The 17,882-nt window shown below is 45.9% G+C and overlaps 1 protein-coding gene across 3 annotated transcripts in view; it reads left to right on the top strand.

Moving 5' to 3' along the window:
- Positions 1-8,563, top strand: part of LOC144826527 (stimulated by retinoic acid gene 6 protein-like) — a 564,429-nt gene extending 555,866 nt beyond the window's left edge. For all 3 annotated transcript variants that reach the window (XM_078684953.1, XM_078684952.1, XM_078684954.1), the window contains one exon: positions 1,896-8,563. In XM_078684953.1, coding sequence (XP_078541079.1) covers positions 1,896-2,128 — 233 coding nt within the window. In that variant the 3' untranslated portion in view covers positions 2,129-8,563. The remainder of the gene's footprint in view (positions 1-1,895) is intronic.
- Positions 8,564-17,882: the final 9,319 nt, after the last annotated feature.

Raw genomic sequence — 17,882 nt, 5'->3', positions numbered from 1 at the left:
TTATGGAACTTAGGGCGTGTCCTAAGAACGGTTGTTAAAATATCTCCATAGTGGTGTGGCAAAGGGGACTATGATAGAGGTGCATGAAACAAAAGTGGAAGATGATAGAGGTGCACGAAACAGTGTCAGAAAGCAGATAGGTGGGTGGGGGGCTCTGTCATCGACGGAGGCCTCCTCCAGAGCTGTGGCGGAGTACAGGGCGATCTGGAAGCAGATGGACAGTAGGGGTACCTCTGCGGCAGAAGGATACAGTCTAAATACCTCTGCCTGGCACAGTAGGGTGCCCGAGCCAAGAACCTGGAGCCGAGGGGGTTCCAGGAAACAGCGCCGGCGCCCCGTTACTCCTTCGGGCGGTCGGGGGGCCTGAACCGACCGGGGGTGTGCCTCATCTCCCGCCCTGACAGGGGGGGCGGGAGTCTAACGAAATAAAGTGATAATGTACTGCACCGTCAGAGCATCGACTCGCCGTGCAAGATGGCTCCTTGGGCATGCGGGTCAGCGAGAGGCTGCTGCATTGGATCGCCTGTAAGATGACCCACCTATCAGTACCTGTGTTGTACGCAAATAATCCTGCATCACTGGTTTCCCACAAATATGTCTCATGAGTTTCCTTGGCATGTAAGTGTAATGTGTGCAGGGCGAAGCAAGCACTGATGGTGTGGGCACTATGCCGCTGGCACCGCGACACGAAGGGGAGCATGGGGGGACAGCGCCCTAGTCCCACACGTCTGGCGAGCGTAGCCTGCAGCGCGCCCCCCTGTGCCGCCCCCCCTGGCCAACAGCCAATGGGGAGGGCTCTTCTGGGGACGGGGGAGGGCACGTCCAAAGGGTATATGACCTGGCCAGCAGCTAGGCCCGGCCTTTCTTTCCCGCGCCGAGGCTGCTCTGCGCTGTAACCCACCCTGAACCCTGACCCAGCTGCAGAGCGGCTGGCACAGTTGTTGAATACCTTAATGATCATGTCTTATGTTGCAGGCGGAGTCACAGGGCGATCTGGAAGCAGATGGACAGTAGGGGTACCTCTGCGGCAGAAGGATACAGTCTAAATACCTCTGCCTGGCACAGTAGGGTGCCCGAGCCAAGAACCTGGAGCCGAGGGGGTTCCAGGAAACAGCGTCGGCGCCCCGTTAGTCCTTCGGGCGGTCGGGGGGCCTGAACCGACCGGGGGTGTGCCTCATCTCCCGCCCTGACAGGGGGGGCGGGAGTCTAACGAAATAAAGTGATAATGTACTGCACCGTCAGAGCATCGCCTCGCCGTGCAAGATGGCTCCTTGGGCATGCGGGTCAGCGAGAGGCTGCTGCATTGGATCGCCTGTAAGATGACCCACCTATCAGTACCTGTGTTGTACGCAAATAAACCTGCATCACTGGTTTCCCACAAATATGTCTCATGAGTTTCCTTGGCATGTTAGTGTAATGTGTGCAGGGCGAAGCAAGCACTGATGGTGTGGGCACTATGAGTAGCTTTGTGGAATTCTGTGATCTGTATTTCGTGAGATCTGCCCACCCCTACTTTTTATGTCACATAGTTTGCCCTTGATATTTAGTACCCTTATATCTAATCATTCATATTTTCAGCTATTTGATTCATTTTTACATTCTATTCTTACTGTTTTACGCCTTAGTATTCTTGGTGCTTCATGTTCCCTATTGTCTTTTTAATTTTGGCATTTTATAACGCTCATACATGTTACCTTTACTTTCTTTAACCTACTTCATTATTTGAAATAAACTATAAGGTGGTTTTGTTACCATGCAAGAACTCCAGTAGATTAGTTGGTGCCGTGCAAACCACATATTTCAAATCGTACACTAAATTACGTGACTATTTCTGACCTTTTGATTTAGTGCTGTAAAATGCACTACAAACACCCTTCTTTGGTTCTTCCCTACAGATGTCCTTGAGGCTTGCAAAGGAAAGAAGTTCAGAATAAAATGGTGGCTGATGTACACCCTGCAAAACAATCCTCGACTAATCATGGACAGGAAAATAAGACGCTGCAACGCGGGTGCATTTCCAAAGGGAAAGGAGGAGCTGGAATGTCTAATGATGTCCTCGGTACGATCACGGAGATTGAAGCAAATTAAAACTATTGTTCCAGAGCGGCAAAACAGCCTGGAATCATAGATAAGACACACCTGTGAATAATGTTAAAATAAAAGTTGTGAAAGGATTAAAACAAAAGGCATTCACTTAAACTCATATTTCTGTTATTCCCTAATTTCAGGCAAAACTTGTCTGTGGCCATTGTTTTTCAAATTCTGTAGACCCTTACTGTGGTAATGGAAGGGGGCTTATGTCTTTAGGGGGGATGCCCTTGTCACTTTACTAGTTTGAGGATCCTCCAACGGGACCGTCAAGTTATCGACCATAGATCAATCTGTTAAAGGGGGGGTCACCAGATGGGGTATGACAGAGCAAGGCTACTCCTTTCTATTATACCCTCTGTTCTATCACAAGCACTTCCAATTGTCATGAAAAGCCACACGTACTCAAAACGATAGCCAAACCCACGCCTCATTGCGTCTAGGATAGTGCCATTACACATTCGGCTCTAAGGCTTCAACCAGGTTTTTTACATTTTGAAGGTGGTGATGGTGAGTGCAGGAGGCACTTTAAGAAGTGGTGACCAGGGAGCACTCCTGCTCTTTGTAGGGGAGGAATATATAAGGAGTAATGTACATTACTATGTACAGCTGACTTGGCAGCTTTCCAAAGCCAGGTTGGTAGTGCCTGTAGGCTCCATTGGCAAAGACAGGTCAATAGTGCCTTCATGGAGAACCAAGCATAGGAGTCTATCTCCCCCTTGCCAGTTCATGTTGGGTGCTCTCACAGCTCCAGTGAAGCTATGGGCCCCTGCACCCAGGGTTCTTTTCCACAGGTTGTGTTCTGTTCAACCTTCTTCCAGCTGCCTGAGAATGTACAGAATGTCCTTGGCTTGTGGTTTACTCTCTACATCCGAGACCTCTTTCAGCCTGCAGACCAGAGGTGGTTTGCCTATGAAGCCTACAACTGCAGTATCTGATGATCTGGTATCGCCCACCTCACTTTGTGCTTCTGCACAGAGAGGAACCAGAGGCAAGCAATACAATAAAACTGTTATTCTCACTTCATCTTTCTTGTTAGAATGAGCCCAGAAGGAAAGCCTTGCTCTTCAAAGGTTGACTGGCCATTTACCGCAGGAGGAAGGAGCATACACACATTTTGAGTTAGTCGTCCCTATTTGAGGGGAACCATCGAAAGGGGAAGTTAGTTCCACAAGCTCAAGGTAAATAGTGAACCTATGCTTCGATACCTTTGATTCCGCAAGGCAGTCCATAGAAGTCTGCCCCATTTGATCTATGTGAGCGCTTAGTGGAAGACTGAGGAAGAATCTCTAGCTTCTACTGTTTGAACCCTAACACCAGCCACATTTCTCTTTGTCCCCTTCTAGAACAAGGAGTCCTGTAGTCCAGCAGCAAAAGTAAAGCAAAACTGGCAACCTGTCAAAAACCCAACTTTAGCTCCAAAGGCACTTATGTGCCAATTTGTTGTTGGCTATGCGTGCACCAGAATGTGCTACTACTTAGTGCACAACCCATCGTCTTCTAAGTTGAGGTCACAACTCCAACATATCTGCATCAACCACAAATAAACCGCCTCTAGTAATATTTCATGTGAAGCTATCGGTTTCCTCATTCACCATCAAAAGGGAAATTTCACAACTAGGGGCCTCATTAAGATGTTGGGCAGAAACTTTCAGACAACACCGTATCGGATTCCGGAAGCGAATGACTCGCAGTCAGCAGTTCCGCCTGACCGGTTACGATGCGACCAAACACTGTTTGGTCGGAGTCCCATTAATCCCTATGCGAGCCCGTTTTCTACCCGACAACACAGGCTCCTATGGGGAAATGGGGTATTTGCGGAAAACCCTGCACACTGTCATAGGCACCACACAGTGCCAGCCACACAGAACAGGAGGGGGTCCCTTACATATCACCTCAGTGCCCAACCGGAGGGATCTGGATGAAGGGGGCTATGCTAGGGGCCCCCAAAGTCACTTTCTGACAGCCTTTTTGTGTCAGACAGGCCGATTTGGAAAGTCTATTGGAAACCGGCATTGTAATAGCTTGGTTGGACACACTGTTCATAGAGCTGTGCGATGTGGTTCAGACTGACACAAATACTCGGAGAGTCAGTCGGAACCGATTTGGAAAGAACATGCGGTGCGGTGTCTTGGTGGCAGTGGGCCTGTGGTCCCTGTGCTCAGGATTTTCCTCTCTTTTTTGGGAGGTGCCTGGTATTCGGGGGGCAGTCTTGGTATTTGTTCTCCGGTGCACGAAGGATTCGGCTGTTCTGTTCCTACTCTGTGATGGTGCTCTTTGGATGTTCGTGTGCGCCCCTCCTCCTTCTCTGTATTTCCTGATTTGTCCCTTGGATTTGATTCCTCTTCTGGCATGGAGGCTGTTTCCTTTTGAGTTTGCCTGTGTTCTCATGCTGGGTTGGTTGCTCCGCTGCCTACTTTGCCACTCTTGTTTGGCCATTGTGGGGTCTTTCTCCGATTTGGGGGGGGGGTTCTGTGGCTGGGGCTCTTTGCCTCCCCCGCTTTTTGCCCCGTTTCCGGGGTTCTTTTTCGGGAGTTGTTTGTTCTCTGTCTTGGCTTCATTCCTTTCCCCTTTTCCAGGGGTACACCTGTTGGTTGGGGAAACTCTGGTGTCTGTGTTTTTGTTGTCCACTTTTTGTTATCCTTGTTTTTTTGTTTCCTCTGTTGCTCTTGTTTGTCTTTCTGGACTGTTGTCCGGTTCCTGGGGTTCTCGTTCCCACTTTCTTTCTGTGCTGTTTTCCCCCTTTCCCATCCTTAGCATTTGGCGTCTTGGCTCTTGGGCGTTTGGCAATGGAATCTTGGGAGCTCTTCTCTGTTGGCTCCTGTTGTTCTATAGTTCCATTGGGTTCCTGCTGTTGCATCTTCTGCTGCAACGGGGGGTCCTTTTGTGCAGTGGGGGTGGTTCATGGGCTGAATCAGTTGCAGGGGCTCTGTTTATGCCTCACGCATTTTTGGGGGCTGATCTAGTTGCTTCAGCTTTTCCCTCTTGGCTCCTCTGTAGGCTGTTTCTTCTCAAGCCTCTGGCACGCCGATGGATGTTTGCATCTTTAGATGTTTTGTACTGGGGTCTTGCCTTCCTCGTTTTTTGCTTCTTTTGTTGTTTCGGCCTGTGGCTTGCCTCCTGTTATTCAGGGAATTGCTTTTCCCTTTTTTCCTTCTGTTGGGCCTGCTCTGTGTGTCTTTTCACTGGCTTTTTCTTTGGCCCTTCTTCAGCTCTGGGTTTAGGAGTGCTCGGGCCTCTCTTGGTGTCCTGATCCTCTTTTCTGTTTCTTCCTGGTTGGTTGGCTCATATCTTAGGTCTGACCTTGGTTCTTCCTGTTGTTCAGACGTCTTTTTCAACAGGAGCGTCTTTCTCTTTTTCCTGGTGAGGATGTTGGTCATTTGTGTACCCCAGGAGCCCCTTTCTCTTCTTGGTAAGAGGGTGTGGCTGTTTTTTGTCAATCTTTGGTGTTCTTTGGGTCTGGCTCCTCCTGTCTGGGTTCAATGGTACTCTCTTTGCTGTTTACCCTTCTTGACCGGTGCTGCAGGTGTTTTGTCTCCTGCAGCTTTGTCGGTTGGCCTCTTGGTTTTCGCCTCCGTGTTTATTCAGCATTTTCGGCTGAGGGAGTTGCATGCTTTCATGGCCGCTTTTGCTGTGGGTTGTTGGGTCTGCTGCCCTTTCATGAGATTGCTCTTGCAGAGGTCTTCCCTGCTATGTCAAGCTTCCTTTTTTGTTTTAGCCTTGTTACATCCTCATTATTTAATGACTGGGACGAGGAGGACCTATGAGGGGGTAATGTCCCATTACTTACCGGGAATCTTCCTTACCTCGATTAAGGTCCTTCTCGTCCCAGCCATGTCCCTCCCTCCCCCCTCTTTTGTTGTGTCTGGTCTTGTTACCAGCAGGCATGGAGGCAGGTGGGGGGGTGCCTTTATTCTATTGAAATAAAAAACAATTCTACCGTGCTAGAGTGCCTGTCGGGAGGTGGGACCGGGGGTCATGACTGGGACGAGGAGAACCTTAATCAGGGTAGTGAAGATTACCGGTAAATAACAGGACATTTTCAGCCCTGATGTTTGACCAGGGCTGCTATGTCCTCCCAGGACGGCCTCGAGAAGAGAGGGCGAGGATGGATCAGGGGGTGATCAAAAAGGGGGTTAAGAGCAATGGATACTTAATGAAGCCTAAGGTGAGAAAACGTTTCATAAAGAGAAGTATTTTTGAAAAAAGAAGAATACATACAAAGATCTTGAAACAGGAAGGTCTGAAATACCAGCGGTAAGTGCTGAAGTGTTCTGCAACAGGCCAAGTAACACAAGCACCTGCATCCACCCCCTGTAGTGCAGATGGTGTGCCTCCCTTTAGAGGGGCCCCTTTCAGTGCAAGATCTATGAATATATCAGATATGGGAGCCTGAGGAGGCCCTCACTGTCTTCGCAGGTGGTGGGGGCATCATTTTGTGTTATGCCACTGTGACAATCCGCACACCAGGCCATGAAGAAAGAGCCACTTTGAGCTTGATATTGAAGACCGAGTGCATAGCCTCACTCTTACGTCGCTGGAGCTTCTCCACGTCACTGGAGTTGTCTAAGGTTACCTTGGATGAAATGTGATAGCAACTATGTGAACACGCGGCATGCCCAAAGATCTTCTCCTTTAACCAACCTGAACTGGTATGCGGCTTTCTTATTAGATGTGATTGTACAGTACAGTTTGTGCTGCGTTGTTTCTCTACAGCAATCTCATCTCATTGCCCGCCAATCCATGCGGCAGTACGTGTTTGTTCGTGTTTCAGTTCACTGGCATCCTTGGGGCGGGCACCCACTGCAGGATATGCGGCACACTACTGTCACAGGCGCTGCACCTAAATCACAGAGACCTTTATTCTGAGAACGGGTACAGCAAGAGGAGCTCTCGCATATTGTCTTTCATTCTCAGTGTCTCTTAGGCCAGCTTCAGCTGCCGCGACTAATACTGTTCTGGTCAATTATCATGCCATTCGTTTTCCTAAGCAATTTAGCGGTGATATGCTGCATCTGTTTTGAAAAGCAATCTCTGCCCTTTCAACCAGTGGGCTGTTTAACCCTTTATTCTCTACAGAAAAAAGGCAGAAAATCGAGTACTAAAATTTTGTTTTGATTTTCACAAAATCTGCCAAGTGGCACTAGGACATGTGATACCATCAGCCATCCCTGGTTTATCAGCCAACAGCCCGTTGCATTATGTGTCTTACAGTTATGCTTTTAACACTTTCATGACAGGTTCAATACCCCAGAATGCACAGTGATGTTGGCAAAATTGCCAAAACTGACTGAAGGTGGGATACAGGACATGAAGTCGATTGTCAGTCATGTTGCTAAAAAATGTTCATGTCCATTTAAAAAAAAGAAAAATATTGTTTCCCGTGTAAAACTAAAAGTAAACACGGCTCTCATATTTTGTGGGGTGGTTAGTCTTTCATTCACGTCATGTATTAAAACAAACATTGGCAATGAGAATCGTTTTGTCCTTTGTGTACTAAAGGTTTTATACCGAGCTTCACAACACACCAAAGACACAAGACGATCAGCACAGCCTTCCCTAAAACAAAGAAAAAGTGACGGACAGATGGCAGTAGCAGTAGTAACTTCACACAATCCTGTCACTCAGAAGGAACAAAGGGGTACAGGTGGCTAACACGCTAAAGAAGTGGTGTGCGGATGACAGGAGTTAAAGGACTGTTGTACACTCTCAGCAAACAGACATAAAAATGTATAAAAGTGATACAAGCGTTGGTGGTGGGTTCTGTGTCCAAGTATTTGCTTGCTGTATGGAGTATAACATCACAAACATTAACTTAGGTCATGGTACTGTTTTATTATTGTTTTAGATGATGTTTTGTTGTATGTAGACTTTTTAATTGATGTTTTAATGATGTATTATTGTGACAGACATGTTTGCTTTTTTTCTTTTCTTCTAATTATTGCGCATTTGTGAATTCATTTTATTAATCGATCTGCCAAAAACACGTGTGGCATGCTTGATCAGTGTGTTCCACATCTGGCTGTGGGAGCATCCAATGGTACTGCTATTCACAGGCGGCCCATTATCCTAGTTATTGGTTACCTACTTGAGTGAGGGTATGCTCCTTATGTGAATATTTACCCTATTTTCCCTCGCTCCCATTGCTCCTTAATATCTTCTGTTTTTGTAATGATCTAATCATTAGATGTATTTGTATAATCCTTGTTTTTCCTCTTCCTCGCAACGATCTTTCATGTACATTTTGTAACGTTTGTAATATGCTAAATGCTAAATTCCTCATGTAAAGCGCTCTGATACCTCCGGGTCTAGCAGCGCTATATAAAACTCTTAAAATAAATAAAATAAATAAATAAATGTTCTCTATTGTTAGACCTATGTTCAAATTGTGCACATGAGCTAAAAATGTTTTTAATTGTGTACTGTCTACCTTACCATAAGATTGAAATCAGGAGGAATAAAGTGTTGAAAATATCCTAGTTGTATCATAAATGTGGCAACACCAATGTAAACTTCCTATTCAGAGGACAGCTGACGACCAACATTTCTGTACATCACAGTAACCAAAGTCGGATGGCGCTTCTCGCTGACGCGTAGGTCCAGGTGATGCTCCTCCCCCTCGATTGATGGCGGACGCTGAGGTTTGGCGCGCTGCTGCATGAGAAGATGCCAAGGAGCTGTGGGTCAAAACCAGGCAGAAAAACTTCACCGAGCACGGTCCCAGCTGTTCCCCGGCACCCGCACGGCTATTTGTGTAGTGATTTTGGCTAGCGGAGACAGTGATGGTGCACGGCGTGGAGGTCGGCTCAGGAACTTGATACCGCTAGCCACGACGAGAACCACGGTTTTTTCTGTTTTTTTCGGATCTACGATGGCGACAGCTACAGAGTTGGCGTTTGTGCTTGCGGCAGAATGACAGAGAAGTGCGGCTCAAATAAGAAGGCTGGGCTGCGAGTATTACGGGAGAATGCTACATGAGTCCTACATGAGAAGTTTACTGAGACTGAATCTTAAAGTGATTTGTGCAATAGCATAAATAAGTGAATAAGTGAACAGCAGGTGGCTGTATAAAAATTCCCTCAGGAGGTGAGAGCTGGGAGAGTGGTGTAAACTATTAAAAAATTGATGTGGAGTATATTCGGGACTGCTGATTAAAAAGACTTGTTTAGGAAAACCATAGAATTTTGGGGAATTATACTGGAGGAGTTGGGAGGCTATCAGAAAACAAAAAGAAACAATGAGCTAATATTTAAAATAAAAAATTGTCTACGGAAGGAGAAGGAGGAACAGGAGGCTGGGAAAATAGGATTAAAATCCTTTACGTGAAGAAAGTAGAAATTGGATCTTAGACTACGAAGCTCAATCTAATAAGCGACACAATGAGAAACAGCTTAAGCTGGCGGCTGCAGCAGCAAAAGCGGACGTTGTGATTGCCGCAAAAAATAAAGCATGTTCAGCGAAAGCTAAACTAAATCAGTCTAAGGGGAGTAATACATTATATCATGCTGACTCCTCCTTCAGCTCTCAAAGTTCAGGAATTGAGGATTCCCTTTTAAAAGAGATAAGATTGGTGGCTCCTGTAGCAGTTGCTCCTTAGGATCCAAATTTTTCAGTCAGGGATCTCTGATGTTCGGCCGAACTAGGAGCTGAGAGATGCCAGAGTTGTTCCTCTTTTCGTGAAGAAGATGGTACCACCCATTACTTTGTCTGGTAAACCGAAAAACTATGTTCTCGTGCAAGATATTGTGCAGGATATTGTGGGGGGCACAGGGGATCCAACAGCAGGAGCCTTTCCAGTGGAATCAGTACCTTTTTTGGAGGCTCTCTCTTCTTCATCTTCAGGGTTGCTGTCTCTAGGGAGAAACCCTGCACAGGTACAGGTACAGGTTCCTTCCTAAGCCCCTTGACTCCGATCAAACTTAATGCTGTGACTATGGCAATGGGCACTGAAACCCCACTCCCTCAGTCCCCGCCCTCTCTTTTCAATACCAGCTCTAATGTTCTTCAAATGCAATCAAATGGCACCACCGTGGCCCAGGCTCAGGGTCAGTCAGACAAGCAAGGTCAGCAGCCCCCGGTAGAACAGTTAAATCTCTCAGCTCTCCCAGGGTCCCAAACCTTGCCAGAAAGTAGCTCTATTTTATTAGATGCCGGGGCAGATCCGGAATAATGGCGGACATCAACAAGGATCCGAAGAACCTGTCTTTGTATTTCAGAATGAAAAAACTGTCGCATGCCAGATGGATATCAAAACTATGTTAAATATGATTCTTGAAGAAATCAGAGATATGAAGAAAACACAGCAGTTAGAAATATTATCGATTCAGCAACGTTTGGTAAAAATAGAGGAAGCAGTTGCTAGTCTTCCGGGGCCTCTCCATGAGGCTGAGTCGAGGATCTCTTCCCTTGTGGACCAAATGATTGGTGTTGTTCAACAAGTAGATTCAGTGTCCCGTGAAAAACAATAATTGAGAACAAGATTGAGGAACTTGAGAATTTTTCCCACCGCTCTAATCTTCGGATAGTTGGCGTTCCAGAACGGCTTGAAGGGGGTGACACTCTTAAGTGGGTAGAAACATTTATAAAGAAGGCTGTGTGTCTTGATTTTTCGGGGGACTTAACACTAACTAGGGCTCACCGGGTCCCTGCCCATCTTGAAAAGTTCCCCCGCACAATACTGGTCAACTTCGCGGATTATCGCGTAAAGGAAAAAGTTCTGATTAAGGCAATTCAGTCGAGACAGTTTGAAACTAAAAATGGAGTAAAATGCAGAATATTTTCTGATATGTCGGCAGCGGCGGCCAGAAGACGAAAAGAGTTTGTCAAGTTACTATACTTGTTTGAAGATCAAGTGGCACAAGCTTCGATTGCACAACAATCAAAACTTAAAGCCCTTGTCCATGGAAAGTTTCATTTATTTACTCATCTAGAAGAAGCGCAGGAGCTGCTCAAGACAATCTCTGCTGGAAGATAATTGACTGGTTGCTCTCTTTGTCGTTTTTTTAAGAATTGTTTTTTTTTTTAATATCTGATTTGGTGACTTAAGTCTCTTAAAGATTTGCATTTATTTGAGAGGGGGGAGATCACTTTGTGGTGCAATATCAGGGCACCAGCATGTGTTTTGGGGGGGTGGAGTATGTGGTCAGCGCTACAGCCACATTTCCTAAGGGGTGGAGGTTTTTTTTGAGGGAGGGTTTGGGTGGTCGGGGTAAGTTGGACCCCTGCAACAAATAATTTGAGTTTTTAAAGTAACTAGCCACCTAATCAACCCACCATATTTACGTCTGTTCAGAATTCCATTAACGTTTACAGAAAGAATTTGGCAATTACTGGGTGAACTCATTCTATCAAATAAAAAAAGATCAAAAACTCAACATACTGCAATTCTATTCTAAATTGATTCCTGTGCTGTTTAGTGCCTTCCTTATAGCACCTGCTTGAGTTCACCCAGTAATTGCTAAATTCTTTCTGTAAACATTAATGGAATTCTGAACAGACGTAAATATGGTGGGTTGATTAGGTGGCTAGTTACTTTAAAAACTCAAATTATTTGTTGCAGGAAACTCATTTAAAATCTAATACCCCAAAATGTTATATTCCAGGAATGTTTTCAAGGGTAATTTTCGCTTCAGCAGGTGTTGCAATGCGGGGATGGCTATATATTTTTCTCGTGAATTTGATTGGGTGTTTCTTCAGGAGCAAAGGGATCCACAGGGAAGGTGGATGTTGGTTCAGGTGTCATTAAATTGCCAGCTTTTGAAATTTGTCAGTTATTATGGGCCAATATCTGATGACGAATCTGCTTTACGTACACTTAATAAACTTGTAATTGGGGTTTCGGGGCACATTGTGTTTGGGGGCGATTTTAACTATATTCAGGATTTGAAAATGGATACTTCAATTAGAGGGAAAAAAACGATTGAAACCCAAAACGAAGAAGCTTTTTGATGCATTGGTAGATGACCACCAGTTAGTTGATGCATGGCGTTTTCCTAATCAAACCGTTCGTCAATATACTTGTTCTTCACGCCAACATCAAACTGCATCTCAAATTGATTCCCTATTGTTGTCACGCTCACTGATTTTTAGAGATGCAGAAATTGGTGCCTACGCTTTCTCTGACCACGCTTATGTTCAAGTATGTATAGAAGTGGGCTCCTCTAAAAAGCGCAGGTCCAAGTGGCCGATGGACCACCTTCTTCTGCAAGATCCAGTCTGGCTTGAGGAATTTAGAGGTTGGACAAAAGATTATTTTTTAATAATGAAGGGACTGCTGATATCTTTTCTGTCTGGGGGGCTTTTAAGGCTGCAGCCCATGGGCAGATGATTGCCTCCTCTGCTAAGAAAACCAGGGAACGTTTAGATAAAATAGTACAGCTACAGCAGTCGTTAATCCATGCTGCCAACCCTGTGGGCCCCTTAAATCGGACTCAGCTGGAACAGGCTAGGAAGGCTTTAAGAGATTTTTTCATTTTGGAAGAAATAAATAGCTCCCAGACTTATTCCCAGAAGGTCTATGAAGAGAGTCAAATGGTGGGTAAGATGCTCGCCTGGTCAACTCGGGCTTGACAAGAATCCGCTTGCATTCTAGAAATAGTAGATCCCCAATCTAATACAGTAGTTACTGATATATTCCTAGAATATTTCTCAATCACTTCCAACAAATTTATATTACTAATCATTTGGTTAATTTCGAGTTTTTTTGAAGAGACAGGGTTCTTTATTTGGATAAAAAATATCCATAAAAGTACACATCAAAAATACCACGACAATACAAATTATTATAAAAGAGCAAGACGTAAAAACAATGAATAGATAAAAACTTCCAAATTGCATTATGGGACTTCAATAGCATACTTATGTTAAAAAAAGCTTGATGTGCAAAACAACAGTGTCAACAATGGCATTTAGACAAAAAAAGTTTGTGGGCATGGCGATAGCAATATTATGCTAATAGATACAGTCAAGTGTTCAACAACTAGCAGCAGTTTATGGTAAAGTGCAGTCAGACGTAAACAATTTTAGTAGCATAAAATAAAGTGCGGTTTGGTGTAGACTGTTTCTTTAAAGCTAAAAACATTGACAGGCCCTTCCGGTTTATGGTAAAGTGCAGTCAGATGTAAACAATTTTAGCAGGATAAAATAAAGTGCGGTTTAATGTAGACTGTTTCTTTAAAAATAAAAACATTGACAGGCCCTTTCGGTTACTAAATGAAATTGCGGTATGCATAACGTATTAAAATTGTAAGGCCTATGTTTAAAACTGTATTTTCTGGATTCAAAGCTGTAATAATTGCCTGTCTACAAGTCCGGGTTCCCAGCCTGTTCCATTTCGAGTTGATTGAGGAGTTTTTTGCCTCAATTCAAGTTCCTAAAATATTGCAAAATTTTGTGACGATGCTGCAGATGAAAATGACAGAAGCCGAGATAGCGGCCGTTATTAACACTTTGGCGGGAGCAAAAGCTTGTGGCGAGGGCGGGTTTCCGAGTGAACTCTATAAATGCGTTGTGAAGGAGTTGGCCCCTTTTTTGGCAAAGTTATTTCATTATATTAAAATGGGTGGGGTGGTGTCTCCTGAATTTAAAAAAGCGATAGTAGTTAGCGTTTGTAAAAAAGGGTAAACCCTCTCATAATTTGAATTCTTACTGTCCAATCAGTTTATTGAACACTGATTATAACATTTTCATGAAGATTTGGGCACAGGGTTTTACTTCTGCAGCTAAGGAAGTGATTCATGTTGATCAAACAGAGTTTATTGCTGGCTGAAAGATGTCGACCAATACCCGCTTTTTGATTCCAGCTCTTGAATTTTTTAATATGAATAAGACTTCTGCTTGTATCATGATGATAGACGCAGAAAAAGCCTTTGATTTAGTTAATTGAGATTATCTATTTTATGCACTTTCTAGGTGTGTTTTTCCACAATTAGTAATAACTATGATTAAAAATATTTACCAGCGGTACAGGTTCAGAATATAGTCAACGGGGATCAAGCAGGGTTAATAAAGATAAACCGTGGGACCAGGCAAGGCTGTCCCTTATCACCTCTTTTGTTTCCTTTTTTTAGCGAACCTCTTGCAATTAGATTATGAGCTAATAAGAACATTAGAGCCCCAATTAAAGGAATGGCAAAACTGAAACTTTTTGCTGATGATGCTATTTTATATGTATATCCAGAAAAGGTAAATTAACAGTCAACATTGGCGGAGTTCAGGAAATTCGAACAAATAGGGGCTATAAATTTAATCCTTCCAAAACTGAAATTTTAATGTTAAACTCTGGGCCAGAGTGCCTTCCAGAAGAGCTAAAACAACAAGTAAGAAAAACTGATCCCATTAGGTATTTGGGAATTTACGTCACAGGTCACTATGGGGAATTGGTTAAGACTAATTATGAAGCAGGTAACAAGCTTCCTGGAAGGAACATGGCGGCGGACTGACGCCGGTCGTGGGAGCTCTTGATCTGACCAGGAGTTTACCCCGAGCTAACTGACGTTCTTTGACGCGGATGGACCCGATTCTGGCGATGAGAGCAGGGGGGTTCCTCTGCACCCGTTATTGATGATGCCCGGTTGACTTTTTTTCCTTGTTTTTCTTTTGTTTCCTCGTTGCTTCGCTTGTGTGCTGGTGCGTATCGGCGGAGCCGGGCTTTGAGACCCGGGAGGCTTGATCCGCATGGGAGCAGAGACGGATGTGGAGGCGGAGCCAGAGGTGCTCGAATTGCACGGAGGCCATGGAGAGTATCGAGCAAGACTTTGGAGGAAGATAAGGTCAGCGGTGGCAAAAACTGATTTCTGTGCTCCTGAGGGGCGAGGAGCTGCTGCAATATGGTCAGTGGGGGCAGGGAGGGGCTGTATACAGCAATATCTTCAAAAGTTCATTGGTGTGCCGTCACAGAGGGAGCTGGGTGTTTTTCAGGTCCTGCCCATGGAAAAGGACTCTCCTGCCACAGGTTTTGAGAGTATAGATACCGTTGCGAAACAGTGCCCAGCCACGAGTCCCAGAGCTAGGGAAAAGACTGCAGCTACAGAAGACGGGGGAAGGGAGAGAGCGTTTCCTGTCAAGAACAGGTACCAGCTTTGCTCCCAGTTAGAGCTGCAGAGAAAAGATTTACTGGTTGCCCAGGGGCGAAGCACGGGGGGGCGGGAGCTGTTGTCCCATTGACTCCTCTGAAAAAGAAAAAAGAAAAAATACGAAGGTGGGGGAGTTAAAAAAATGTAAGTCCCTGAAAGATCCGGCCACCCCTATAAACTACGCCCTCGCTCAAATCCTATTTTAAAATAATGGAGTAAGGGGCGGAAGTCTCCCTCTGTATCTTCCTCTATACAGTCTCCCCCTTCTATCTCCATTAAAAATCGGTATTCTCCCTTAACCAGCGACCCAGATATTGGAGAGGAGACCTACCCTACATCAGAGATATCCAATCTCCCGGTTTCATCTGTGCCTACCACCCCGACTCAGTATCCAGATTTAGACCCGATCCTACTTTTAGTGCTAACATTAATACTTGTACAGTAGTCGGCTCTCCATCAGTCCTATGCTTAACATCGTGTACTGATGTAGAAAGTGGGGAAAAAATTAACCAAGGTGCTCATGGAGCAGGATCTGAGGATCTGAATAGCGTACAATTACAGCTGGAGCTCCTGCTACAGTTCCTTATAGGGGACTTACTTTCTAAATGTGACATTTCCGAGGCAAACCAGAAAGGAATCCACGAGAAGTGTGAAAACCTGGAAACTAAAATGGATGATATCTGCAAGCGAACTGGGGTTCTGGAAAAAGAAGTGGCTACGCTCTCAGAGATAGTTCAAGGGCATGCAAAAGACATTTGTGGGGTTAAAGGCGCAGAATAAGTCGCTCCAAATGGACATCGAGAGGCTCGAGATTCATGGCAGAAGGAACAATTTCAAATTTCTGAAGTTTCCTGAAGGGGCAGAGAGTGGGGATGTTAAATTATTCACCAGATATAGACCTCGAGAAAGAAATCCAAAGGGTCCATAGAGATCCCTTTAGGCAGAACCCTGATAGGAAAGCTCCTAGGAAAATTTTAGTTAATTTCCACACTTACGCAGTCAAGGAGCTGATATGGGGAAGAGCGCTTACTGACACGTCACTCCAATCTGACTCTGTGAAATATCTTATCCGCTCCGATGTGGGCAAAATAACAGCACAAAGGCAATGGGAGCGGGGGTATAGAATGCCCGAGTTAAGGAGCCTGGGTGCGCATGTCCAGATGAAGTTCCCGCACTACTGAAGGTGATGTGGAGAAACAAGCTCCACAATTTTACTACCCCCCAAGAAGTTGATACATTTCTGATCCTAATGAGAGAAAACTCTCATTAAGGGGCCATCTAGCTGGGCGGTTAGGCTTGAAGCTGAGGCCTTAGTGGCACACTACATGGAGTCCTCCCATCTTATATGGTTAAGTATAAGGAGAAAACAAAAGGTTTAAATAGTGCCGCCTGCATAGCCATTTTTGCTGCCACGCTACTTGCCTGCCTGCCATCCGGGGGAGCTCCGCTCCAGGAGCATCGGTCAGGAGACTTCTGCCTGCGGGGACCGGGACGGGACTGCGAGACCCAGCATTCACAGCGCCTTGACCAACACAGCGCAGCTGGTGTCTCTTCCCGCCCCCAGCACTCCCGCAGGCTAAAAGCGGCTCGCGGACCCTGCTCCACGGGTGCCGCCTGCATAGCCGTTTTTGCTGCCACGTTACTTGCCTGCCTGCCATCCGGAGGAGCTCCGCTCCAGGAGCATCGGTCAGGAGACTTCTGCCTGCAGGGACCGGGACGGGACTGCGAGACCCAGCATTTACAGCGCCTTGACCAACACAGCGCAGCTGGTGTCTCTTCCCGCCCCAGCACTCCCGCAGGCTAAAAGCGGCTCGCGGACCCTGCTCTACGGGTGCCGCCTGCATAGCCGTTTTTGCTGCCACGTTACTTGCCTGCCTGCCATCCGGAGGAGCTCCGCTCCAGGAGCATCGGTCAGGAGACTTCTGCCTGCGGGGACCGGGACGGGACTGCGAGACCCAGCATTCACAGCGCCTTGACCAACACAGCGCAGCTGGTGTCTCTTCCCGCCCCCAGCACTCTCCACTTAGCCCCGCCCTCCCACGCGGACCACGGGACGCGCGCGGGACGCAGCTCGGGGCGAAGACCGGGCAAAGAGCGGGCCGTTTGAGGCCGTTCGAGGACGGAAAGGACTGGACTGGGCCTGCCACTTTGCCCGTACAACATTCGAAGTAAGCCGACATAAGTAAGACTATACTACCCATTATACCTAAGCAGTTTCCCTGTGATCGTATTTAGTGCGCACTGCGCCGGATGGACATTTGTTTGCGTTATATAGCAGTGTTTACTACCATTTGTTAATATGCCTAAGAAAATCGTCCCTGGAGCCTCAGATACGCTTAACACCGTAGATAATTACTTAGTGCAGGTGGTAAATAAAATAAACAGTGAAAGAAGGCAATCACTAGGCTTGAGTCAATCCCCTGTTCTTCACTTAGGGAGTCCCTCCACTAGTGTGCAAATGATTGATATACCATCACAAGATCCCAGCACGAATATCTCTGATAGCAACCTCCTAGACATTGAAAGCCTTGACCAAAGCGCAGAACCGTTGGTTGACTTAGAGGGAAATGCAGATTCTGACCACGAGTCCCATGTGGAATTTATAGCAGAGGAACCCTCACCCCCTGTGCCTGTGACTAGGGCGGTGAGAAACTGCAGAAAAACTCAGCCCAAACGCGGGGGGCTACGGACAGGGAGGAAAAGGGCCGCGTCTCCACCAAA

This window comes from Lissotriton helveticus, chromosome 3_2 (assembly GCF_964261635.1).
Source record: "Lissotriton helveticus chromosome 3_2, aLisHel1.1, whole genome shotgun sequence".
In the NCBI taxonomy this organism is placed as follows: Eukaryota; Metazoa; Chordata; class Amphibia; order Caudata; family Salamandridae; genus Lissotriton; species Lissotriton helveticus.
Note: the sequence above shows the minus strand (reverse complement) of the source record. Positions and strands in the feature narration are given on the sequence as shown.